Source organism: Lepus europaeus, chromosome 5 (assembly GCF_033115175.1).
Source record: "Lepus europaeus isolate LE1 chromosome 5, mLepTim1.pri, whole genome shotgun sequence".
NCBI classification, from domain to species: Eukaryota; Metazoa; Chordata; class Mammalia; order Lagomorpha; family Leporidae; genus Lepus; species Lepus europaeus.
The window spans coordinates 156,368,332-156,394,668 of record NC_084831.1 but is presented as its reverse complement, the minus strand read 5'-3'; the positions used below and the strand labels follow the sequence as shown (position 1 = coordinate 156,394,668).

The window sequence follows — 26,337 nt, the reverse complement described above, 5'->3', positions numbered from 1 at the left end:
ACTTCTGATCCAGCTCTCTGCTGTGGCCCAGGAAAGCAGTGGAAGATGGCCCAAGTGCTTGGGCCCCTGCACCCTTGTGGGAGACCTGGAAGAAGCTCCTGGCTCCTGGCTTTGGATCAGCCCAGCTCCGGCCGTCGCGGCCGTTTGGGGAGTGAACCAGAGGATGGAAGACATTTTTCTCCATCTCTCCGTCTGTAATTCTACCTCTATATTAATAAATAAAATCTTAAAAAAAAAGAGGTATCAGCGGCAGGTTTATTAGGACAGATTTACGATGGGAGTTACAGAAGCAGCACTTAGGACTCTCCCCTCCCTGGACCAGATAACGGAGGCAGCGTCTTCACTAGTTACTTGTAGCAGCCACTTCTCAAGGTCTGTGTGGGGCGAGGGGGTCTACTTTTCTTTCTTTGTCTCCGGCTGTGGCCGTGTCTCCTCTACATGGTGAGTCATTTAGGGCAGCAGTGCCTCAGTTTCCCGATCTGTAACACAGGGGTGATCACAGCACATTCCACAACATTGCTGAGTACTGAGTGAGTTAATGTGCGAAACCCTCTGACTACTGCCTGTCCCGTGCCAAGTGCCTGTGTGCTGCTATTGCTACTGGCCTTAGGAAGGAGCAGGAGAACAAAGCAGGCCCTCAACACGAGACACCTGCTCCTCTTCTTAGACACGTGCAGGTGGGCCTAGAAGGGCAGGGCAGGGCCCTCCAGGTGGTGTGGAAACGAGTAAGCAAAGACAGGAGGCAGGCATGTGCACTGTGAGGGTGAACCGGGAACCAGTGCAGACCCACGGTATCAGGCCATACGGGTGAGTTCTCCCTGTGGCCGCCTAGAACCTCAGCAAACGTCCTGACTTGCTCTCGCATTTCTCTTGGATGCAGGCCTCCTGGAGGGCCTGCCCCCTGTCTCCCCAACGATGTGTCCCCAGGGGCTGTGCAGCCTCCGCTTGGGGCTCCTGCTGGGCTCTGCGCTGCTGGTGGCGTCAGCCCCCGCCACCCCGGAGCCCCACAGTTGCAGCAACCAGGACCAGCAGGTGACCCTCAGCCACACCTACAAGATCGACGTGCCCAAGTCCGCCCTGGTCCAGGTGGAGGCTGACCCTCAGCCGCTGGGCGACGAAGGGACTTCCCTCTTGGCCCTGGGAGAGGCCGGGGAGGAGCAGAACATCGTCTTCAGGCATAACATCCGCCTTCAGACGCCGCACAGGGGCTGCGAGCTGGCAGACAGTGTCCGGGACCTCCTGGCCCGGGTGAAGAGGCTGGAGGAGGAGATGGAAGAGATGAAGGAGCAGTGCAGTGCCCAGCGCTGCTGCCCAGGAGCTGCCGGTGAGCTCCCCACCCGGTACTCGCGCGGCAAACTCTGGATGGGGGCCGGCCGCGTGCCAGCTGCTCCCACAGCTCCAGGAGCACCGAGCCTGGGGCATTCACCCTCTCATTCTAGGTTTCCTCGGGGTGGGGGTGGGGGTGCAGCGGTCCCTGCTGCTCATCCATTTGCTTAGTGGTCCTGGCTGCAGGGGGCTTCTGGCAGCGGGAGCAGGGACGGACCAGCAGTCCTTGGAAAGGGTCTAGACGCTGGGGCCAGTGCTCCCTGGTGGGCACATTAGCGGAGACTCTGACCTGTGGCTCCCGTCTGCATTCAAAGCGGGAAACAAAGGGACACAGAGGGAAGACGGAGGGTTTTGGAGATGGGCAGGACTGGGTTCAAATCCCGGTTCTGCTTCTTTTTTCGGTACGCCTTTGGGCAGACTCTTTTAAGTTCCCTCAACTGTAAAAGGAGGGTAATTTGATCAGTTAGGTCGTTCTGACAATCAGACATGGTGTATTTATGTGTTCCTGGCCCACCCTGGCTGTCCAGCGAACGGTGACCATTTTATGAACGCTAAAGCCCTCAGATTTGATTTTACCAACACCAGTGAGGGCTCCTCCCCCTCCCTCCCCACCTTTTTGAACACATAAGCTTTCAGGCTGATCCAGAAGACAGTGAGGGTCCTCTGGCACAGAAGAAACCGCTGAGGTCAACAGCAGACACAACTGGGCCCCGCGGACACCCCCGCGCATACAGCAGCTCAGAATCCTCCCGGAGGCGCCCCCACTTCGCCAGCTTCCTTTTCAGGACGGAACACTTCTCTGAGAAGTAGGAGCAAGGCCTGCACGGGCTGGCCAGACCGCCAGCTGGAAGCAGATGGCCGGCTGGGGTCAGGGGCCGGGGCCTGGTCAGAGCCCTTCTCCTACCCTCCTGCCCACGCTTGAGCCTGGGCTCTTGCCTATGGAGCCTCCGTGGGTCCCCTTTCCCAGGCTTCTGCACGGCTTAGTAGGCAGGGGCCCGCTCCAACCAGCTAGGATATAAAATTCTCCCCGTGGTCCCCCCACCCTGCCTCCCTCGGGAGCCCCTAGAAAAGCAGAAGGGGCCCGTCCAGGCCAATTTCCCTCCCCAACCCCAGCCTCTGTTCTGCCTCCCTCCCAGACCTGAGCCACCACTGCAGCGGCCACGGCACCTTCGCCCCTGAGACCTGCAGCTGCCGCTGTGAGCAGGGCTGGGAGGGCGCGGCCTGCGAGCGCCCCGCGTGCCCCGGCGCGTGCAGCGGCCACGGGCGCTGCGAGGACGGCCGCTGCCTGTGCCACGCGCCCTTCGTGGGCGCCGACTGCGCCTACCCCGCCTGCCCCGGGAACTGCAGCGGCCACGGCGAGTGCGTGCGCGGCGTCTGCCTGTGCCACGCCGACTTCACGTCGGAGGACTGCAGCGAGCGGCGCTGCCCCGGCGACTGCAGCGGCCATGGCTTCTGCGACACTGGCGAGTGCTACTGCGAGGAGGGCTTCCTGGGCCCCGACTGCGCGCAGGGTGAGCGCCGGCCGCCCCGGGTCTCCGCGGCCGCGCAGTCAGGTGCAGGGCCCGGCGCTGGCCCGCTCAGAACCCCGAGCGCTGCGCAAAGCCCAGCCCGCTCCCGGGTTCTGATTCTGCGGGCCGGGCCTGAAATGTGCGCTTCCAGCAAGTCCCCAGGCCAGTGAGGCTGCGCACTGGGCCCGAACTTTGAGACCAGCGGGCTCACCGGTGATCTAAGCTCTGAGTGAGTCTGACTCACCCAGAAAATACCTTCCCTTCCCCAGGGCGAGGGGGGAGCCTAGGACAGTGCCTTCCAGAGGTCTGCACCCTCCACACTGACCATTAATACTGTGCTACAGAGGAGGTGCTCGGTTACTACTCACCCCGGTACAGTGCTGTACAGGAGAGACTCGGTTACTGCTCACCCCGGTACAGTGCTGTACAGGAGAGGCTCGGTTACTGCTCACCCCGGTACAGTGCTGTACAGGAGAGGCTCGGTTACTGCTCACCCCGGTACAGTGCTGTACAGGAGAGGCTCGGTTACTGCTCACCCCGGTACAGTGCTGTACAGGAGAGGCTCGGTTACTGCTCACCCCGGTACAGTGCTGTACAGGAGAGGCTCGGTTACTGCTCACCCCGGTACAGTGCTGTACAGGAGAGGCTCGGTTACTGCTCACCCCGGTACAGTGCTGTACAGGAGAGGCTCGGTTACTGCTCACCCCGGTACAGTGCTGTACAGGAGAGGCTCGGTTACTGCTCACCCCGGTACAGTGCTGTACAGGAGAGGCTCGGTTACTGCTCACCCCGGTACAGTGCTGTACAGGAGAGGCTCGGTTACTGCTCACCCCGGTACAGTGCTGTACAGGAGAGGCTCGGTTACTACTCATCCCGTTACAGTGCTACAGAGTAGGTGCTCAGTTAGTACTCATCCCGTTACAGTGCTGTGCAGTAGGTGCTCAGTTAGTGCTCATCCCAGTACAGTGCTGTACAGGAGGTGCTCAGTTAGTACTCATCCTATTACAGTGCTCCACAGCAGGTGCTCAGTTAGTGCTCATCCCGTTACGGTGCTCCACAGCAGGTGCTCAGTTAGTACTCATCCCGTTATGGTGCTCCACAGCAGGTGCTCAGTTAGTGCTCATCCCAGTACAGTGCTGTACAGGAGGTGCTCAGTTAGTGCTCATCCCGTTACGGTGCTCCACAGCAGGTGCTCAGTTAGTACTCATCCTATTACAGTGCTCCACAGCAGGTGCTCAGTTAGTACTCACCCCGGTACAGTGCTGTACAGGAGGTGCTCAGTTAGTACTCATCCCGTTACGGTGCTCCACAGCAGGTGCTCAGTTAGTACTCACCCCGGTACAGTGCTGTACAGGAGGTGCTCAGTTAGTACTCATCCCGTTACGGTGCTCCACAGCAGGTGCTCAGTTAGTACTCATCCCGTTATGGTGCTCCACAGCAGGTGCTCAGTTAGTACTCATCCCGTTACGGTGCTCCACAGGAGGTGCTCAGTTAGTACTCATCCCGTTACGGTGCTCCACAGCAGGTGCTCAGTTAGTACTCATCCTATTACAGTGCTGTACAGGAGGTGCTCAGTTAGTACTCATCCTATTACAGTGCTGTACAGGAGGTGCTCAGTTAGTACTCATCCTATTATAGTGCTGTACAGCAGGTGCTCAGTTAGTGCTCATCCCGTTACGGTGCTCCACAGCAGGTGCTCAGTTAGTACTCATCCCGTTACGGTGCTGTACAGCAGGTGCTCAGTTAGTGCTCATCCCAGTACAGTGCTGTACAGGAGGTGCTCAGTTAGTGCTCATCCCGTTACGGTGCTCCACAGCAGGTGCTCAGTTAGTACTCATCCTATTACAGTGCTCCACAGCAGGTGCTCAGTTAGTACTCACCCCGGTACAGTGCTGTACAGGAGGTGCTCAGTTAGTACTCATCCCGTTATGGTGCTCCACAGCAGGTGCTCAGTTAGTACTCACCCCGGTACAGTGCTGTACAGGAGGTGCTCAGTTAGTACTCATCCCAGTACAGTGCTGTACAGGAGGTGCTCAGTTAGTACTCATCCCGTTATGGTGCTCCACAGCAGGTGCTCAGTTAGTACTCATCCCGTTATGGTGCTCCACAGCAGGTGCTCAGTTAGTACTCATCCCGTTACGGTGCTCCACAGCAGGTGCTCAGTTAGTACTCATCCCGTTACGGTGCTCCACAGCAGGTGCTCAGTTAGTACCCACCGTGGATTCCGCCCCCATTCCTCACCCTCCCCTCCTCCTGTTGCAGTGGTCGTCCCCCAGGGTCTGCAGCTGCTCAAGAGCACAGAGAACTCCCTGCTGGTGAGCTGGGAGCCCAGCAGCGAAGTGGACCACTACCTCCTCAGCTACTACCCGCTGGGGAAGGAGCGCTCTGCGAAGCAGATCCGGGTGCCCAAGGAGCAGCACACCTATGAGATTCCCGGTCTGCAGCCTGCAACCAAGTACATAGTCACCCTGCGCAACGTCAAGAAAGACGTGTCGAGCAGCCCCCAGCACCTGCTCGCCACCACAGGTGAGGGGCAGCCGGGCAGCCCGTGTCGAGTGTCCTCTCCCACGTTTCCCCGCAAACAGCCTTTGGGAGAGTCAGTCTGTTGTCGGCCTTGAGATGTGAAAAACACAAGTGCTGCGGTCCTGGTTCTGGAGAGAAGCCCGTGTTCTCTCCTCGCTGCCACTCCCTGCGTACTGCGCCCTACAGCCTGCAGTGAGCCCGCTGGACTGGGCTCAGGGGTCCTCTCCGTGTCCGAGATGAGTACGATCTCGTTGCCCTGCACCTCCACACAAGCAGCCACAGGCTACGCGTGCGACCTCAGCCCCACCCTGGGCTTCCCAGGTCATTCAGCAGGTTCAGATCAACAGGTGTGTGTGTGTGTGTGTGCGCTCTGCGGAGGCCAGCTCTATTAGATTTATCTCAGCAGGAGTGAGGACAAACAGTCATGGAAGGAAGTGTAAGGAAACACTGTAGACAGTGCAGGCAGGGTTTGCGTGGTGGGACACTCTGGCTCTAACGGACTGAAGGGGCCAGGGATGGTCCCAGAGAAAGCTGTAGGAAGGTGCTGAGGTGCCTTCGGTGGAGGGATGCAGGCGGTTCACGGGGTCCCCAGAGGGAGGGAGTGGAGTCTGTCCTTGGAATTCTCTCCTCCCCTCTCACCTGCTGGGGAGTCCCTTGGCTGAACCAGTAACCGCAGGGCTAGGGATCCCGGCCGACTCCGTTCCCAGAGATCCTAACTGGGATACGGGGCAGGCGATGGCAGAGGCTGGAGCTGTAGAGAGGGGGTCCCCCTGCATGCCGCCGGACGCCACTGAAATGTTCGCAAGGACAAACATCAAAGCACCAGTGCCCACTCTCCTCGTTTGAAATCCTTGTTTGCTCGTGAAAGCAGCTTAGACCTTAATGAGTTTGGAGAAAGCTAGTCTGAGTGACTGAGCCATTCCCTCACTCAACACATTTTTATGGATCACCTGCTACATGCGGGGCATAGGACTGGCTACTGATGATCTGTTGCCCTGCCATCCTGCACTGTGCCTTGTGGGAGATCCAGGGAGATCCCGAAGGCTGGGCCTTTGGAACGCACTGTCTGCAGGAACCTTTGCTACCTCTCCTTTGTGGGTGGCGGCGATGGGGTGGGACGGGACGGGTCAGAGCTAGAAAGGCTCTCGGAGGCTCACCGCCTTGTAATTGGCTTTGTTGATGACCCGCAGCCCAAGATCCATAGGAACCCCCTATAGTTCACCATGTTGGGCTTGCCAATTGTTTCGGCGTGAGAGAGCCCGCACCATGGTAAGCCGTGAGGTGTCCCAGTAAGAGGATGTCAGGAGGGTCTGGTTATAGAATTTGGGGTAATTTGGGGAAGTTTTTTTAAAAGATGTTATTTATTTATTTTGAAAGGCAGAGCTACAGACAGAGAGGTAGAGACAGAGAGATCTTCCATCTGCTGGTTCACTCCCCAAATGGCTGTAATGGCCAGAGCTGGGCCGATCCAAAACCAGAAGCCAGGAGCTTCCTCTAGGTCTCACACGTGGGTGCAGGGCCCAAGGACTTGGGCCATCCTCTGCTGCTTTCCCAGGCCACAGATCCCAGCTGGATCAGTAGTGGAGCAGCGGGGTCTTGAACCGGCGCCCATATGGGATGCTGGCACTGCAAGCAGTGGCTTTACCTGCTATGTCACAGTGCTGGCCCCTGGGGGCAATTTTAAGGGGGCAGGGATTTGCTTTGGATTAGCAAAAAAAAGTGGGAATTACTCTGTGGTTGGTGAGCCTGGTGAATCCTGGCCAAAGGATGGAAGAGGAGTGGGAGCTACCGCAGCCGCTGGGCAAGAAGAATGGAGCGCAGACGCCCATCCATCAGGAGAGGGGACGCCCAGTCCCTTTTGTGGGGTGGACAGCGGGCACCGTATGTCTGTGTTCAGACATGGGCACCGGGTAGCTCTACGTCTTCTCGAGTTTGCGTGGTCAGAGAGGCTAGTCTGGTGTTGACATTCTGTGAAATGGTTTCTGCCCAACAGGAGGACACCCAGCCCGAGCGGGAGCCAGGCTACCCCCCCTGCTGGCAGGAGCTCGGTTGCTTTCTCTCCCTTTGGTCCGAGGCTGCTTTTGCATACAGACGGAACAGTGTCCAGGCTGCCGGGGAGTCACAGGGACATGTGTGCTAAACGTCCTAGCGACCCTTCTTGGCATCTCGCTTTAGGAACTTATATAAACTCCCACAGGCTGCGGTTTGTCTTTCTGTCCGGCCTGATTCCAGTTAAACCCGTTCTGATGTGCTCCTAGGGAGCCTCCGACGCTCAGACACTGAGAGATGCTTGTCCCGTCGTGGCTGAGCGTTCTCATCAAGCCCCTTCTTTCTCCTCTGCCAATCCCTCCCGATTCTCCTAAGCCATGGGAGACTGCTTCTGTATCCTGGAGTCACTTTCAGTGTTCACCCCTGACCTGCCTGTCCCCCAGGGAATCCCATCTCTGAAGGACGTCTAGGCTGGCAGGTGGGGGCCAGCAGGAGGGAGGAAACGCCTCTGTGAGCTGCTGTCTCCGTGCCAGATGGACCAGGGACATCAGAGCAGGGCAACCTCGAAGCTGCTGGGTTCGCAGCCTCACGATGCACACATTCCCTGTCCCACGTCCGTGACAAGTGCTCAGCTGGCCTGGGCAGCAGAGAAACCTCCAAGGAGTTGAAGGGGGAAGGGACTTGGTACCCTGTTCCAAAGTTTAAGCTGGGATATGGCTTTTGGTGTTCAAAGTGCTCCCCAAAGATCCTAACTCCCCCATCTTCCTCTGCCCCCACCCCCGTTTCCCCCCTAGCATCGCATCATCCTCATTATGATGTCACGTTCTCCTTTCTGAGTGGGAGGGGGATTGTTTAGCTGTGAGTACGTTCCTGTGAGTGTGTGTGCCTCCCTCACAGGCAGAACCGTGGGCAGCAGAGCCCCAGTAGCTGGCGAAGTCCTGCACTTGAGCAGTAGGAGCAGGAAGGGTACAAGGAGAGAACTCATTAAAATCCACCTGCTGTGTGTTTTGCCCCGAGTTAATACTTAGAGGAGGGCTTGAGAGATGGAGGGAGGAGCCGGTTGTAGTGGCACCGTTAGCTTTAAAAAGTTTGGAGTGCAGTCCCCCGCATTTACATGGGAGGGCCTAGGCGGCTCCTCCTGAGGTTGCAGGGGCCCTGTGGCTAAAAGCGGGGAGTCTAGTTCAGTACGTCTGAGCTCTGGCCGAGAGGTGTGCACCGCTGGCCCGAGAGTGGGGTTCGGGCTTGACCCGGGCCGGTGTGGGCAGGGAGGGCGGGTGGCGTCGGGCGGGATGGGTGAGCAGGTTTCCCAGGCTGGTCTCCGTGGAAACTTTGAATGCCAGCAGCTCGGGCGCTAGTTGAGTAGCTCTAAGGGACAGCAAGGCCTGTTCCCCACGTGTCGGATCAGGGAGTCGACGTGCAGCCGATGGCCTGTTAGGGACCCGAGGACCCTCTGCTCTTCACCACGTCTGCTTTGCCCCCTGTGCCCCCTGCCCCAGATCTGGCTGTGCTTGGCACTGCTTGGGTGACCGAAGAGACGGAGACCTCCCTGGATGTGGAGTGGGAGAACCCCTCGACTGACGTGGACTACTACAAGCTGCGGTACGGCCCCTTGACGGGGCACGAGGTGGCTGAGGTCACGGTGCCCAGAAGCAGGGACCCCAAGAGCCGCTATGACATCACCGGTGAGCGCCCGTGTGGGGAGGGGAGATGTCGGCTGCAGGTACGGGTGGGGGGGGGGGGGAGTGCGTGCTGCGAGTCCCGGGACGTGGGAGTTGTACCGGAAGCTCCCAGCGTGAGCCTGCTCCGGAGGCCTGCAGCCCACAGCTGGAGGCCCAGAGCACCTTGTTAACAGATTCCCCTGCTGCTGTTCTGCCGAGTCAGCTCACCCTTCTGAAGACCCTGCCTGGGTCCCAGGGAAGATCTCATGGTGTGCAGACATGCCTTTGGGAGGAACTCTGTGTGTGTGTGTGCACGCGCGGTGCTGTGGAGACGCTGAGACTGGTTTCTTTGAACACAATACCTGGAAACCAGTTGTGTTAGGAGGCCTGGGTCGGGGGCTCCCAGTCCCGGATGTCTGAACTAATGGTATGGAGGGCTAAGAAGCAGGGGTCAGAGATGGGCCAAGTTTTGCAGAGCATGAAGTTTTTTCCACTTTAAGAAAAGCGGTAGACCATCGTGAATGCCTAATGAGGCCCAGGGCCCGGGAGGGGGCCCGGGTATGGCATTGGTGGTCTTTCCTCCTCTGGCGCCCTGTTCTGCCGTCCCACTCCCTGGGTTCAGTGTGGAGAGAGAGCATCCCGGGGTCCCAGTGTCAGTGCAGTGGGAACAGAAGTGTGTGTGTGTGTGTGTGCCTCACTCGCATTGGTTTGCCTGTATTTTGTGTCAAGAGCAACAACCATTCAAGTTGCTTCTACAGAGAAAGAACTTTCAGGACGGGGGTGGGGAGCAAGGAGGAAAAAGGGGAAGGCAATCTAGGCTAATTACCACAATGAGAGGGGAAGAACTTTGGCAGGAAGACCGTTGGGCAGTAAATAAAATCGAGAAGCAAAAGCTAGGTGCCCCAGCAAAGGTGGGAGCTCCGCGGCCCTCAGCTCACCGCCCGGGGCCTTCTCTCCTGATCAGCGGGCCCCCTGCATGGTGCCTCCAATCCGTGGGTCCCACAGCTGTCTGTCCACCCAGAGACAGAGCGTGGCTACTGGGAGGGGAGCTCCCCCTCCCAGGAGAGCCCCGGGGAGGGCTGGCAGTGGGGGTGTGTGTGGGCGGGGAGCCCCGAGCCCCACCTCACGCCCAGCGCTGCCTGCTTGCGTGCAGGTCTGCTGCCTGGGACAGAGTACAACATCACGGTCATCCCCATGAGAGGAGAGCTGGAGGGCAAGCCGATTCTGCTGAGCGGCAGGACAGGTAAGAGCTGCTCGCCAGTATTAGCCAAGGGCAGGGGATGTATACTTTTTTTTTCTGGCCACACCTGTGTTTTCCTGATGGCCACACTCAGGCGGTCGAAAGATTAAAGACCCGGGAGGGGAGTGGGGTGAGAAGTGTCACTGTGTTCCTGAATCTGTGTATGTGAAGCTTGTATACCTTAACTAAAATTTTAAAAAATGATTAAAGGCCCTCACCTAGGAGGCGCGGCATTTTTAGCATCTGTTTGTTGAGAACATATTCAATGGCAAAGCATTGTGAACCAGTAGTTTCTGATACCAACTTGCGATTCGTTGATCAGAACGGAGTCTGAAGACATGGTGGAGTGTATCGCAGGATGTGCTATTAGCTGTCAGCTCTTAGAAGGGGCTTTGCGTTCCCAGTCTTCCAGGGGAAGATTTCTCATTCTTTCCCGTTCAGTCGTGTGTGTGACTGATTAGGATTCTGAGAACAAGGGGGAGATGGTGTGAGAATCCAGTTCGTTATTCCAGCCACCTAGCCGATTGCATCCTGGAGTAAGAAGTTTTCGCTGGGCAGTTCCAAAGCGTAAGCTGTAATGCCATCTATAGATGAAGCTCTGCAGACTCCAGCCTGCCCAAACAGCACACTAGTGAAGCACTTTAGTGGCTCGGAAAATGCCAAGTCCTTGCTGTTCGTGGCTGTCTCTGTCGCTGCAAATTAACTGAGAGCTTACTGTGGGCCAGGCGTCAGACTCGCTAAGCACTTTCCACGCTTTCTCTGCTGAGTTCTCACAGCAGTCCTAGGACATGGGGCCTTTTGCTGTTGCTATGGCAACCACAAGACACCTGAAGGTCAGGGGGTGACTCAGAGCCACCCAGAAGGGAAATGACAGAGCTGGAATTTGGACCCAGGAAGTGCAAGTGTGCCCACTTTTACCTCCTGTAAGAGATGGACACTTTGTCTTCCCTCCCACAGTCCACACCAGATGGAACCTTTCCCCCCTGATCAGCAGATTGGGGGCGGTGGAGTTTCTTTGCACAGGTCTCCATTATTACTGAGTGTCCTGAGATTCAGTCCCGCGCTGGCGTTGTCTTCTTGGAGACAGTGTTGGATGCCACAGGGAGTCTTGCTCCCACAAGATTGTCCTTATTTCAGATGTCAGTGACAAGTGCTAGGCTGTCATCTGTACTTCCGACCACCTGGCTACAAATGACAAGCTTCTTGGGCCTGCTCCTTGGGTTCTACTAATTTGGCAGAGGAGCTCACAGGACTCAGGGGCATTCTTAGGTTTATGAGGGGGTCTTTACAGAGTTCTTGAAAAGTGTGTGTTTGTGAGCACACTATGTGTGGATTTCAGATTTTTTTTTGCACTAAAATAAACCATTTCCTTTAAAATTGTTTATTGGATTTATTTGAAAGGCAGAGAGACAGTGAGAGGAACAGATATACAAAGATCTCCCATCTACTGGCTCACTCCCCAATATTTGTTTGCAAATACAAATTCTTGTCTATTAGTTTTATTTGTTTGAAAGTCAGAGAGAGAGAGCGAGCGAGTGAGCGAAACACCCGAGTCTCCATCTGTTGGTCCCCTCCCTAAATGCCTACGATAATCAGACTGAGTGAGAGCGGCTGAAGTCAGCAGGTGGCAGTCCATTCAGGTCTACCACATGGGAGTCAGGGTCCCAAGTACTTGAGCAATCAACCGCTCTGGTCTTTTCCACTTACCAAGTCACCCAGCGGAACCAGTGCCACCAGAGGGCAGGGATCGACTGAAAATCCTCACCCTGTTCTCACACTCCAAAGGCCTGGGGCCCCTTGCCAGAAGGCAAGGCTTCCGAAGGGGTCACTTCCAAGAGCAGCGAGCCCAGGCTGGGCCAGAGGCTGCAGACTTTCCCGGGGAGAGCCCCTGGGTCTCCCCCTGGGCCCTCACAGCCACACGTGGTGCTTCACATGGCAGGCTGCGGGCTGGGAGGCCAGGAAATTCTGTGTCCTCAGTTTCTCCACCTGGAAAATGAAGGGTTGGACTAAGTGATTTTGAAGTTCCGTCTCCTGTTTTCGCTGTGTTCATTAATAGTGTCTAGGAACGCTGCCTTTCTCCGAAGCAGAAAGCACAGCAGGCGGCTCTGTTGGGACGTCACAGCAGAGCTGGGCCTGTCGCACTCATAAGCAGCCATCCCACAGCTTTCCTCTGGGGCTGGGATATAAGTAGCACGCTTGCTTCTTTTAATGTCTTCTCACTTTTTCCTGACTCCCAAATGCAGGGTTCCTGCATGGCCCGGCCCCTAGCGCTGTCCCTCCCAAGCGTCTTCTTGTTGGGGGCTGAGCTCCTGTGAAGTCAGAACTCCTGTCTCCCACACAGCCACCCAGCGCCTGGAAAGGGGCAATGGTCTCCATCACTGAGTGACCACTGCGTTGTGGTGGGCTTCTGTGTACCCTGAGGACTCCGAAAGAGTATCTCTGGTCTTTATAGTAATGTTTCAGGCACCCTAGGTTCCACTCTGTAGACAAGGAAATGGAGAGCTACGAAGCTTAGGAGATTCAGGGTGAACTCTTGAACAGCTGAGCTGCGGTTGGGGCGGTAATCTTTCCAGAAGCAAGGTGGACGACGACAGGCCGAGGGAGGCTGGTCTCTCTGGGCACATCTCTCTAAGTGGTGCCTTTTGAATCCTTTTGCTGTCACACCAGAGGGACGGTAGAGGAGGCCATGGAACACAGAGTGTAGCCCCAAGGCACCTTGACGTCAGTGGCAGAGCCCCGGCCCCAGCTCTGTCCACAGCTTCATGTCCCCGTAGATCCTGAATGTGCCGTCTTCTGCTGCACCAGCTGGGTGACCACTGTGATGGGAGAACCCTGTGCCTGCTGCCTGTGGCCTTGTGCTGGAGTGGGGACTTGCAGTTGGGTGTCACAGCGTAGACTGGACAGTCATTCCCAACCCAGCTCTGTAGCGGATCTTCTTACAGAGTGAAATACACTGCCTTGGTGTGGACGCTGCTCCTAATTAATCGCTTCCATATATTCTGGTTTTGCAAATTAGATCCCTTTTGAAGTGCGGCTGCCTTTTATTTTAACACAAGCACTTCAAAGTGAGTCCCACCTGTCAAGCCTTACAAGTCCTGCCTTAAATCTCTTTGACTTGAATGGCCCGGAGCAAGGTCCCACCATGGCTGCTAGCATCCAGCAGGTGGGCAGTTGCAGCCTGAGGAAGAAGCTGGGACCAGGGTGGGGAGAGCCTGGTACTTATCTATGCTTCGGCCGCCTGCCACAGCTACTGAAAGGCTTGGTTACGTGGGAAAAACCCGTTTAATGATGCCCACGTCCCTTCCTGGCAGGGAGGGAGGTTTTGGCCTTGCCAAGTTGGCCGCTTCTAGCGCTGTGGTCCTGTCTCTGAGGGCTGGCTCTTGTTTTTGTATCTTGGTATCTGACTCTCAGAATGGCCCAGAACAGATCGCTGAAGAGACCCTGTGGTTTCAGTGACTGCTGCTGGGGAACTGAGAGAGAGAAGGAGGAAGGAGTCAGAGGGCCGTGAGTTCCAGGCTGGCTCCGTGACCTTGCAGAAGTCACGTCTCTTCTTGGAGCCTAAGCCTCCGGGTCTCCTCTGACCAGGCACAGGATGACCTTTCCCCTCCCTACTCTTCAGACCGAGGTGCCGTTTCCACGTTCCGCTCCATCCTGTGAGTGGCCCAGGGCTGGTTGCTGTGGTGCCCATGCACTCATGGGAATGTGGTGGATCTGCCCATGCAGGCAGGCGACACCGGCTCTGCCAGCATGCGCTGTGGGGCCTGGAAGCTCCGTTCATAGGTTTGAAATGCTTATTTATGTTCACTCACATGCAAAGCGGGGAAGAGAGAGATTGATTTTTTTTCAATACATTTCCTGGTGTTTTGTCATATATGTGCTATTATTTTAAAAGATTTATTTATTTATTTGAAAGTCAGATTTACACACAGAGAGCAGAGAGAGAGAGAGGTCTTCCATCCACGAGTTCACTTCCCAGTTGGCTGCATTGGCCAGAGCTGCGCCGATCCAAAGCCAGGATCCAGGAGCCTCTTCCAAGTCCCCCATGTGGGTGCAGGGGCCCAAGGACTTGGGCCATCTTCTACTGCTTTCCCAGACCACAGCAGAGAGCGGGATTTGAAGTGGAGTAGCTGGGACTTGAACTGGCGCCCGTAGTGGATGCCGGCACTGCAGGCGGCACTTTACCCGCTATGCCACAACACCGGCCCCTGATTAATTTTCTATACACTGGTGCAGTCCCCACATGCCTGCAACATCCAGGGCTGGGTCAGGCGGAAGCCAGGAGCTTCCATCTGGATCTGTGGGGAGCAGGGGCCCATACACCTGCGCCATCCTCTGCTGCTTTCCCAGGTGCATCGGCAGGGAGCTGGATGGGAAGTGGAGCAGCTGGGGCTTGAACCGGTGTTCCAATATGGGGTGAGGGGTCCCAAGCAGTGGTTTACCCCACTGTATCACAATGTCTGACCCTCAGTATGGTATTTTTTTTCTGATGACACAATTCAACCCATAATATGACTGACCCCACAGCTTTTTTTTTTTGGACAGGCAGAGTGGACAGTGAGAGGGAGAGAGACAGAGAGAAAGGTCTTCCTTTTGCCGTTGGTTCACCCCCTAAATGGCTGCTACGGCCGGTGTTGCGCCGATCTGAAGCCAGGAGCCAGGTGCTTCCTCCAGTCTCCCATGCGGGTGCAGGGCCCAAGCACTTGGGCCATCCTCCACTGCACTCCCAGGCCACAGCAGAGAGCTGGACTGGAAGAGGAGCGACCGGGACAGAATCCAGCGCCCCGACCGGGACTAGAACCCGGTGTACTGGCACCGCAGGCGGAGGATTAGCCTATTGAGCCGCGGCGCCAGCTGATCCCCCAGCTTTAAGTAGGAACCCAGTGACTGTGTGGAATGAGCCAGTGAAAATCATTCACTAGCTCAGTGACCTCCAGCACCTTATCTAACCTCTTTGACTCTCACATATAGTTAATGCTCAAATGCTAGCTGGATAATCTTTATTGAATTTGCAAACTAGTACATAGGAGATCTGATAACTGCCTTGTGTTGTGACTGTGAGATTGGATAAATTAACTTCTAAAAGCACTGGCCAGTGTGTGTTCATACATAGTTGATGTGCTACAAAGTAAAATGTGCTCTGGCCCTGGGGATGGAAATACACACAAACAAGCCACTGCCATTGAGCCTGAGAAAGGTGCATTGTAGCTGATATGAGAAAGTAAGACTCGGTGAAATTTTAACTTCTCTCTCAAGCACCCTGGGTCAAGAGAACAAGAGAAGCATGGGAAGGAAGGAAAGATACTTAGGTGTCTGAGGCTAAGAAGCTGTTGAGAGTGTTTTTACCCAAACGATGCCAACCTGTGTGTGTGGGTCTGGGGGTACCTCTGCTGAGTTCTGTGCTGTGTCCTTATCAGTGGCCTTGATAGAGAAACCCAGATGGCTTTCGGTTATCACGCTCTCAAAGATAGACACTGGAAAGGAAGCTGAGCGTGTGGGGTCCAAGACTGAGTTATAAATGGGATTTACAGCATAAGCATATAGCAAGAGTCGATGCTGAGTCCAGTGACTGCAGTATACATGGGAAAAATGGGGGCAGCGTGGCTCACATGAGGTTCTCTGCCTTCGGAGTGCTGAAGAATTACTTGGAAAGTTCTATTTCCTTCCGTTCCAGGGTGTTTCAACAAGCTCATGGAAAATGGAATTAAAAAGTAAATGTATTTTTGTGCATAATGTTTTGTAAGCCATGCATATGAGGGTGTCTTCAGAAAGTTCAAGAAAATTCATACTATGAAGATCTGAACGTGAATTTAGAATTGTGTGAAAATAAGCTTTTCTTTTTTTTTTTTTTTAGGATTTACTTTATGTATTTGAAAGACAGAGTTACAGAGAGAGGTAGAGACAGAGAGAGAGGTCTTCCATCCACTGGTTCACTCCCCAGATGGCTGCAACGGCTGGCGCTGTGCCGATCCGAAGCCAGGAGCCAGGAGCTTCCTCCGGGTCTCCCATGTGGGTGCAGGGGCCCAAGGACTTGGGCCATCTTGTACTGCTTTCCCAGGCCACAGCAGAGAGCTGGATCGGAAGAGGAGCAGCCGGGACTAGAACCGGCGCCCATATGGGATGCCGGTGCTTCAGGCCAGGGTGTTAACCCGCTGCGCCACAGTGCCAGCCCCTCTTTTTTTGTTTTTAAAGATGTGTTTATTTATTTGAAAGGCAGAATTAGAGAGAGAAAGGGAGAGACAAAGAGAGCAAAGAGAGAGCTCTTCCATATGCTGGTTCACTCCCCAGATGGACACAATGGCTGAGACAGAACCGGGCTGAAGCCAGGAGCCAAGAGCTTCATCTGGGTCTCCAACAGGGCCCCAAGCACTTGGGCCATCTTCTGTTGCTTTTTCCAGGCACATCAGCAGGGAGCTGGATGGGAAGTGAAGCAGCCGGGACTCAAACCACCACTTATGTGGGATGCTGGAGTGCCAGGTGGTGGCTTTACTTGCTATGCCACAATGCCGGCCCCAACTTATCTTTTAATTCATTTTTCCCTGAGCTTTTTGGAATATTCTCAGAGAGACACTCAGGCTCATCTGAGACCTCCTGAAGTGGAATCTGGTGGCAGTACGTAGCAAGTGCTTGATTTTCACAAAGGTTGAGGACTTCTGGGTTAACCAGGGCAGGAGTGAAACCAACTGGCTGGCGCCGCGGCTCACTAGGCTAATCCTCCACTGTAGCGCCGGCACCCCGGGTTCTAGTCCCGGTCGGGGCGCCAGATTCTGTCCTGGTTGCTCCTCTTCCAGTCCAGCTCTCTGCTGTGGCCCGGGAGTGCAGTGGAGGATGGCCCAAGTGCTTGGGCCCCTGCATGTGCAAGGGAGACTAGGAGAAGCACCTGGCTCCTGGCCAGCGCCGGCTGCAGCAGCCATTGGGGGGTGAACCAACGGCAAAAGGAAGACCTTTCTCTCTGTCTCTCTCTCTCACTGTCCACTCTGCCTGTCAAAAAAAAAAAAAAAAAAAAAAAAAGAAGGAAACCAACTAAGGATTTTCTGAGACTCCCAGGTTATGTTACTGGGACGCACATCCCTAGGGCAGGCTGGACGTGTTCTGGGTCGGCCTTTTTGAATGTCAGCTGCACATTGGCAGGGACCTCTGACTGATGTCTTCACTGATGACGCCAGAGTGCCAGTGCATTCGCTGGCCCACAGTGGCTGTTCAATGAGTTGTGAGATACGTGAACTGAATTTAGGGGATTTTTGTTTGAAAAGGGAAAGAAGGAATCACATCTAGAAGTGCCAGGTCTAGGAACTACAATTTGGAAGGAATTGGGAGAAGAGGTGAAGTTGTTTTGATTTCAGAAGAATTAAGAAGGGGAGAATAACAACTTCTTTTTCAAAGACTGATTTATTTGAAAGGCAGATTGGTAGGGAAGGAGAGACAGAAGCGAGATCTTCCATCTACTGGTTTGCTCCCCATGGGGCTGTAACGGCCAGGGCTGCTGCAAGCTGAAACCAAGAGCCAGGAACTCCATCCGGGTCTCCCACGTGGCTGGCAGAGACCCAAGCACTTGGGCCACCTTCCATTCCTCTCCCGGCACACCAACAGGGAGCTGAATTGGAAGTGAAGCCGCTGGGACTCGAACCCGTGCTCTGACGTGGGGTGCTGATGTTGCTAGTGGTGGCTCCACCCTCTGTGCCACAGCAGTGGCCCCTGATAACGCTCTGGAGGATTGACACGATGGTCGCCGGGAAGGAGCTAGCTGCGTTCTCTGTGTTGTCCTAGGATAGACACGTTTGGAGGAGGTAGACCTTGAGTGGCTACATCTGAAGGAGTTTTCTCTAACGCATTCAGTGATCTGGAAATGGATGGGTTTTTGGCTACTGGGGAGCCCTTTGTCAGTCTGGGGTTCAGGCAGAGACCAGGGGTCCACCTGTCATGGGTGACCCATGACCCTTTCACCTATACTACACTGGATCACGCTGATGAAGTGGACCTTTAAGCATCTGTGACCCTGGCCAGTCCAGTCGTTTCTCTAATTGTTTTCCTCATGTGTTTTTATGAAGAAATTGATGGTCCGACCAACGTGGTGACTGATCGCGTGACGGAAGACACAGCAGCCGTCTCCTGGGACCCCGTGAAGGCTGACATAGACAAGTACATGGTGCGCTACATCTCCCCTGATGGGGAGACCAGGGAGAAGGCGGTCCCCAAGGACCAGAGCAGCACCATCCTGAGCAGCCTGAAGCCGGGAGAGGCCTACAAAGTCTACGTGTGGGCTGAGAGGGGCAGCCAGGGGAGCAAGAAGGCCGACACCCAGGCCCTCACAGGTGAGACACCCGGGAGCCAGGCAGGTTGCCACAGGGCAGGGGCAGGCTGGTTTTGAATCGGAAGGTCATTTGCCGTTGTCAGCTCTGTCATTCTTAGAGGTGGGAGAGAGGGGTGCACAGCAGTTATGAATTTCATACTTATGCATTACTTCCCTTTTTAACCTCTAATGATAAAGGTCAGACGTTTAATTGGATCCGGAAGATCACATTTGGGTTGGAACTCCATATGCAACTCCCTCTGAGTAGAGTCACACTTTATGATTTTCTTTTTTTTGGACATGAAAATGCGAACCATGGGGCTGATGGTGCACCTGAATGCTTGTCTTGGCTTGCAGTGGCTGTGCAGGCACGTTGCAGATCCGGGGCTGCCTTTCGGACTGTGCACACGGTCTGCCTCCTGAGCCAGCATTCGCCCAGTGTACTGAGTCTGCCTTCCTCTTTCTCGCCCCTCCTTTAGAGTATTTATTTATCTATTTGAAAGAGTTACAGAGAGAGAGAGAGGGAGAGAGAGAGAGAGGGAGGGAGAGAGAGAGAGGGAGAGGGAGAGAGAGAGAGGGAGAGAGAGGGAGAGGGAGAGGGAGAGAGAGGGAGAGGGAGAGAGGGAGAGAGAAAGAGAGGGAGAGAGAGAGGGAGAGAGGGAGAGAGGGAGAGAGAGAGGGAGAGAGGGAGAGGGAGAGAGAGACAGAGAGGGGGAGAGAGAGGGAGAGAGGGAGAGAGGGAGAGAGAGAGGGAGAGAGGGAGGGGGAGAGAGAGACAGAGAGGGGGAGAGGGAGGGAGAGAGAGAGGGAGAGAGAGGGAGAGAGAGGGAGGGAGAGAGAGAGGGAGAGAGGGGGGGGGAGAGGGAGGGAGAGAGAGAGGGAGAGAGAGAGAGAGAGGGAGAGAGAGAGGGAGAGAGAGGGAGAGGGAGAAAGAGAGGGAGAGAGAGGGAGAGAGAGGGAGGGAGAGAGAGATTATCTTTCATGTGCTGGTTCATTCCCCAAATGGTGCCAACTGCCGAGGCTGGGCCAAGCTGAAGCCAGGCGCCTGGAACTCCATCCAGGTCTCCCGTGTGGGTGGCAGGGATCCAAGCATTTGGGCCACCTACTGCTGCTTTCCCAGGTGTGTTGGCCGAGAGCTGGATCGGAAGTGGAGCAGCCGGGACTGAAAATGACCCTCAGCCCTGAAGGAGCGCAGCCCGACTCTGGAATCCGTTGAGATGCTGAAACTCTTGGCAGCAGATCAGGGGAGGCTGCACTCTCTGTCTGCTCTGTCCTGGGTGGTCAGTGGGTGCCGAGACCCTCAGAGAGGCAGGCTCGTAGGCAGCAGTGTGGCCTCAGGAGTCTGTCCGTATTCTGACCCAGCCCTGCCTTTCACTGCCTGAGTGGCTGTGGGCGAGCTTCTCTACCTCTGTTGCTCAGAGGTGAAGGGAGCAGGTGGGCGTCGACATGGTAAGGTCACTAGGAGACCTACGTGAGTTAGTTTATAAAAGACGCTTGACACGTAGCGGGTGCTACAGACAACGTGGCAGTGCTTCTTGGACTGTTAATCAGCATTTGGCCCTTGAACTGTTTTGTGACACACAGATCCACGTAGACCACAGAGAGCTGACGGTGAGATTCGAACTTGTTTAAAGTCAGGGTCATGGGGCCAGCGCTGTGGCGTAGTGGGTAAAGCTGTCGCCTGCAGTGCCGGCATCCCCTATGGGCGCTGGTTCAAGTCCCGGCTGCTCCACTTCCAATCCAGCTCTCTGCTGTGGCCTGGGAAAGCAGTAGAAGATGGCCCATGTCCTTGGGCCCCTGCACCCACGTGGGAGACCTGGAAGAAGCTCCTGGCTCCTGGCTTCGGATCGGCACAGCTCCAGCCGTTGTGGCCAACTGGGTAGTGAACCAGCGGATGGAAGACCTCTCTCTCTCTCTCTCTCTCTCTCTCTTTCTCTGCCTCTTCTCCTCTCTCTGTGTAACTCTGACTTTCAAGTAAAAATAAATAAATCTTTAGAAAAAAGTCAGAAGACATTCTGGAAAGGGACAGATAGGAAATATTTTCATTTTCGGGGCCGGTCGTTGTTACAACTGCTCAGTTCCTCCTTTATAGCATAGAAGGAGCCCAGGGCAGTAGTATTTCAATGAATTGCCAGATGGCAATGTGTGTTCCGATAACACTCACTTATCCGAATGAGCAGTGCAGGGTAGGGCTTTGGTGCTGCAGTTACGACACCACTGGGGACACCCACATCTCACATGGAGGGGCCGGATGCGAGTCCTGGCTCCAGCTGTGACTTCAGCTTCCCGCTAATGCACACCCTAGGGGACAGCGAGTGATGGCGGAAGTAGCTAAGTCCCGGCTACCGACCCGCGAGGCCCATAGTGAGTTCCAGGCTCCTGACGTCAGCCTGGCCCAGGCCCAGCTGTTGTGGGCATTCAGGGGGTGACCCAGTGGATGGAAGATCTCTTTGCTTTTCAAACAAATAAAAACAAAATATTAAAAATCAGCAGTGATTTAGATTTGGCCAGTGGGCTGTAGATCGCCCCTCCTGGCTTCCATCGCACATGGCTTTCTGATTACTGGGATTTTGTGTGTTGTGAGGGAAAAGAGCAGTGGGTCAACATTTTTAAGGTGCTGCCCTCACCTCTTTCTGGCAGGGCTGTGTGAGTGAGCACCCCAGTGCACAGGGAGCCACTGCTGTGGGCTCACACATGGAGCTGGGCTCTGGGCCATAAAGATCAAGGAGCAGCTCATGCCTGTATGCTGTGCATTGTCCGCTGGGTGGGGAAGACAAGTACAGAAGACACAGTACAGTGGGCTGTGTGCTTGAGCAAAGGAATGTCGCTGGAGCTGTGGGCGCCTGGAAGAAAAGCGTACCTTCCCCAGATCGGGTAGGAGAGGGATCGGCAGGCTGTTTGCGAGGGCACACCTGAACACAGCCGCGTGCAAGCCTGCAGGGTGAGACGGCGGCAGCCTAGGGCATCACAGTGGCTTTTGTGGTGCACACGTCTGTGCAGTGGTCCAGCAGTACGGGAGGAGACTGGAGCGTTGCAGGAAGCGCAGAGTCCCAGGAACTGAGCCACCTGTTCCTACAGTCAGATGTCTGGGTGTGTTCCAACCCCCAGCTCCTTAAGGCACTGTGTCCCCCCTGCTGGCCTGCCACGCTACGCATGTGATGGAGTGCAGGCTCGAAGCTGCTTTCACAGAAAGCTCAGGGGAGTGTTTGCTTTTTATTTGAGTAACAGACACACACACACAGACAGAGACACACAGAGACAGACACACACAGACATACACACACAGACACACACACAGACACACACAGAGAGACAGACACACAGAGAGAGAGACACACAGAGACAGACACACACAGACACACACAGATACCCGCGCACAGACACACACACACAGACACACACAGACACACACACAGAGACAGACACACACAGATACCGACACACACACACCCACACACAGACACACACACAGAGACAGACACACACAGACACCCACACACAGACACCCACACACAGAGACAGACACACACAGATACCTCCCCCCACACACAGAGAGACACACAGAGACAGACACACACAGATACCCACACACAGACACACACACACAGACACACAGACACACACAGGCACACACACAGACACCCACACAGAGACAGACACACACAGAGAGAGACACACACAGATACCCACACATAGATACACACACAGACACACACAGGCACACACACACACCGAGAAAGAGAGAGATCTTGCAGCCTGTGGTTCACTCCCCAAAAGCCCACACCAGCCAGGGCTGGACCAGCCTGAGCCAGGAATCCAGAGCACAGTCCGGATTCCTACGAGGGTAGCAGGGCCCAGGAACTTGAGCCGTCACTTGCTACGTCCTTGGGTGCACGTTAGCGGGAAGCTGGTGTCGGAGTAGAGCCAGGACTGGAATCCAGGTACTCTGATATGGGATGTAGTTGTCCATCCTGAAGAGGTTTTATGTTTTTTTTTAAAAAGAATTATTTTTATTTATTTGAAAGGCAGAGTGACAGAGAGAGAGGGAGAGACAGAGAGAAAGAGATCTTCCATCCGCTGGTTCACTCCCCAGATGGCTGTGATGGTTGGGGCCAGGCCAAAGCCAGGAGCCAGGAACTCCATCCGGGTCTCCCAGATGGATGGCAGGGACCCAAGTACTTGGGCCATCTTCTGCTGACTTCCGGGAACATGAAGAGGGAGTGGATTGAAAGTGGAGCAGCTGGGACTCGAACCAGTGCCATCATGAGATGCTGGTGCTGCAGGCCGGGGCTTTAACCTGCTGCACCACAGCGCAGAAGAAAGGAACCTTCACGCCTCGCGTGCCCTCAGTAGTCACTGCTCACTTAACTGTTACTGTACGATATCCTGTTTGCTATCTACCCTGACCTGTGAAATTTCCTCTTCCTAGGGATGAGGAGGCAGACACTTAAATCGCACAGCGTGCGAGGTGAACAGCCAGGAGACCAGATTCCAACATGGTTTAGTCACATAGAAACCCACACAGATTCTTCACGTTGAATTATTATTATTTTTTTTAGGATTATTTTTGTGAGCCCAGACCTCAGACACCATGAGCTGAAGGGTCTGCTGGTTCCCTGGTCACAGACGTCATGGATACCATGGAAAGAACCATTATTCATCTAGGACATTTTCTTTCAGAAGAACATATTAGAGCAGATACAGAGCTTTATTGAAATATAATTGTGTCCAGGTATAAGGAGTTAGGAGCTGAAAGAGTATATTATGGGGGCTGGCGCTGTGGTGCAGTGTGTTAAAACCCAGGCCTGCAGCGCTGGTATCCCATATGGGCGCCGGTTTAAGTCCCGGCTGCTCTACTTCCAATCCAGCTCCCGCTAACGAGCCTGGGAAAGCAGCAGAGGATGGCTCAAGTCCTTGGGCCCCTGTACCCATGTGAGAGGCCCAAAGAAACTCCTGGCCCCTGGCTGTGGATCGGCTCAGCTGTGGCCGTGACAGCCATCTGGGGAGTGAAGCAGCAGATGGACGGTCTCTCTTTCTCTCTCCCTAATTCTTTCAAAATAAATAAAAATAAATATTTTTTAGAAAGGGTATATTATGGAAATCCAGGGTACCAGAGATTTGTGTGTGAGGACCCTTTTTCCCCTCTTTTTATCCCAAAGCAACTTGTAGGGGAAAGTTTATTCCTAGAGCTGATGTTTATCTTAGCGAGGCCTGAAAACCAGTTTGCATTAAATGCTCGTAGATCATTCTTGTGATTTCTGACCACTCGCTTAGTTAAACCCTGAAGTTCTCCTAATTGCTGTCATAGAATAGACTGAGATTTGTTGAGGACAACACTTTGTATGTACTGGCCTTTCAGGAACTGGAGGGTGGTAAGGGCTACAGTCTTCTTGCGTCTGTTTCTTAAAGAAATCGACAGCCCAGCAAACCTGGTGACTGACCGGGTGACGGAGAACACGGCCGCCGTCTCCTGGGACCCGGTGCAGGCCGACATCGACAGGTACATGGTGCGCTACACCTCGGCCGACGACCAAGAGACCAGGGAGGTGCCGGTGGGCAAGGAGCGGAGCAGCACGGTGCTCACGGGCCTGAGGCCGGGCGTGGAGTACACGGTCCACGTGTGGGCCGAGAAGGGGGCCCGAGAGAGCAAGAAGGCCGACACCAAGGCCCCGACAGGTAACCAGGGGGAGATGGGCCGTTGCAACTGAACTCTGTGGATTTGAGTGTGTGTGGTATCGGAGGGGTGGGCTGAGCTGAGAGACTTACGCTCATGATAATACAGTTAGGGCCCTTGATCAAAGTCAGGTCCCCTGGCATCACGCAGCGGTTCAGTTTACACTGTTGATGGCTCCTGTAGCTAAGAAGACACAGTTCCTCCCATGTCTTAGAGACCTGGAAGCCCAGGAAGAATGCCAAGGTCATAAGGATTCCTCCTTTGCAGTGAACCACAGGCCCAGGGTGGCCTCCCTGGCCTCGCGCTGAGGGCTCTGGAGTGACAGCCATGATGATGGAGTGGTGCGCACGTTTCCCACGACACCAGAGCTTAGGCTTTCTCCAACACTTCCCTTCCAGACATCGACAGCCCCAAAAACCTGGTGACTGACCAGGTGACGGAGAACACGGCCACCGTCTCCTGGGACCCGGTGCAGGCCGACATCGACAGGTACGTGGTGCGCTACACCTCGGCTGACGGAGAGACCAGGGAGATGCCGGTGGGCAAGGACAAGACCAGCGCCATCCTGACGGGCCTGAGGCCGGGCGTGGAGTACACGGTGGACGTGTGGGCCCAGAAGGGGGCCCGGGAGAGCAGGAAGGCCAACACCCAGGCCCCGACAGGTAACGCAGTCTGCTTGTCATCTGTCTGCGTTGGTTTTCCTTCTAGGACCTTGGTAAAAAGAGATCTGGGCGAGGAGAAGGTTGGTGTGCCTGCATCGTCTATCGTGTGCCTCAGGTTTCGTTTGAATGGCTTCTCTTAGGATGTGCGTCTCACGCTGTGGTCTCTAACCTCTGTTTTTTTAAAAAAAATTTTTAAAAATTTAAAACTATTTATTTGAGAGGTAGAGTTACAGAGAGAGAGAGAATGGTCTTCCATCTGCTGGTTCACTCCCTAAATGGGCCATAAAGGCTGGGCCAATCCAAAGCAAGCAGCCAGGAGCTTCTTCCTGGTCTCCCATGTAGGTGCAGGGCCCAGGGACTTGGGCCATCTTCCAGTGCTTTCCCAGGCCATGGCAGAGCGCTGGATTGGAAGAGGAGCAGCCAGGAACATAAACTGGTGCCCATATGGGATGCCGACACCACAGGCCGAGGCTTAACTTACTACATCACAGCCCTGGCCCCTAAACTGGTTTTTAGAAATGGCTGGTTATTTCTCATGGTCCTTCTCTCCTCTGCCTGTATCCCATCTGTGTTATTAACACACAAGATGCTTCACCTTCGCAGACAACAAACTTGATGAAAGCACAAGTGACCGTCAGCGGAGAGTGCCACCTTGTGTGGGCTGTGAGCCCAAAACTGCTTCCTAAAAAGCTGCTTACCTGGGGCCGGCGCTGTGGCAGAGTGGCCTAAGCCTCCATCTGTGGTGCTGGCATCCCATATGGATGCTGGTTCTAGTCCCGGCTGCTCTTCTTCCAATCCAGCTCTCTGCTGTGGCCTGGGAAAGCAGTGGAGGATGGCCCAAGTCCTTGGGCCCCTGCACCCGCATGGGAGACCAGGAGGAAGCTCCTGGCTCCTGGCTTCGGTAGGCTCAGCTCCAGCTGTTGCAGCCATTTAGGGAGTGAACCAGTGGATGGGAGACTGTTCTCTCTGTTTCTCCCTCTCTCTGTAACTGTTACCTCTCAAATAAATAAACACATAAATCTTTAAAAAAAAAAACAAAAACAAAACACCTCCTCACCTGTTGAAACCTTCCTGTGTAGCTTGGTTTTGTTCATGTCTTTTGTTATTTCCAATTTTATTCCATCAGCGTACACCCCGCACCTCGCCCCTGCAGGTGGTCCGTACATCAGCGTACACCCCGCACCTCGCCCCTGCAGGTGGCCCGTACATCAGCGTACACCCCGCACCTCGCCCCTGCAGGTGGTCCTGTAGGGCTGCTAACTCAGCCCCAGGTGGGCCACTTCTGGGCCCCAGGGAGCAGGCGTGCACCCTTTGTCCGTTGGACCGGGTGTGAAGGCCTTCTACATGCTGCAGCCTCTCACTCTGCCTAGGACGCAGATGCCAGTGGTCCCGTCCTCCGAGCCAGCGTCTGAGCAGACGCCTCTAGGGAAGTGGCTTTGCGGTAGACTGGGTAGAACACAGAAACGCAAA

At 55.0% G+C, this 26,337-nt stretch overlaps 1 protein-coding gene across 1 annotated transcript in view; it reads left to right on the top strand.

Moving 5' to 3' along the window:
* The first annotated feature begins 915 nt into the window (after positions 1-915).
* The window catches only part of TNN (tenascin N), a 55,808-nt gene continuing 30,386 nt past the window's right edge, over positions 916-26,337 (top strand). The window contains exons 1-8 of the mRNA XM_062190228.1: positions 916-1,324; positions 2,463-2,837; positions 5,097-5,360; positions 8,843-9,028; positions 10,158-10,247; positions 18,290-18,553; positions 23,941-24,207; positions 24,604-24,867. Of these exons, the coding sequence (XP_062046212.1) occupies positions 916-1,324; positions 2,463-2,837; positions 5,097-5,360; positions 8,843-9,028; positions 10,158-10,247; positions 18,290-18,553; positions 23,941-24,207; positions 24,604-24,867 (2,119 nt within the window). The remainder of the gene's footprint in view (positions 1,325-2,462; positions 2,838-5,096; positions 5,361-8,842; positions 9,029-10,157; positions 10,248-18,289; positions 18,554-23,940; positions 24,208-24,603; positions 24,868-26,337) is intronic.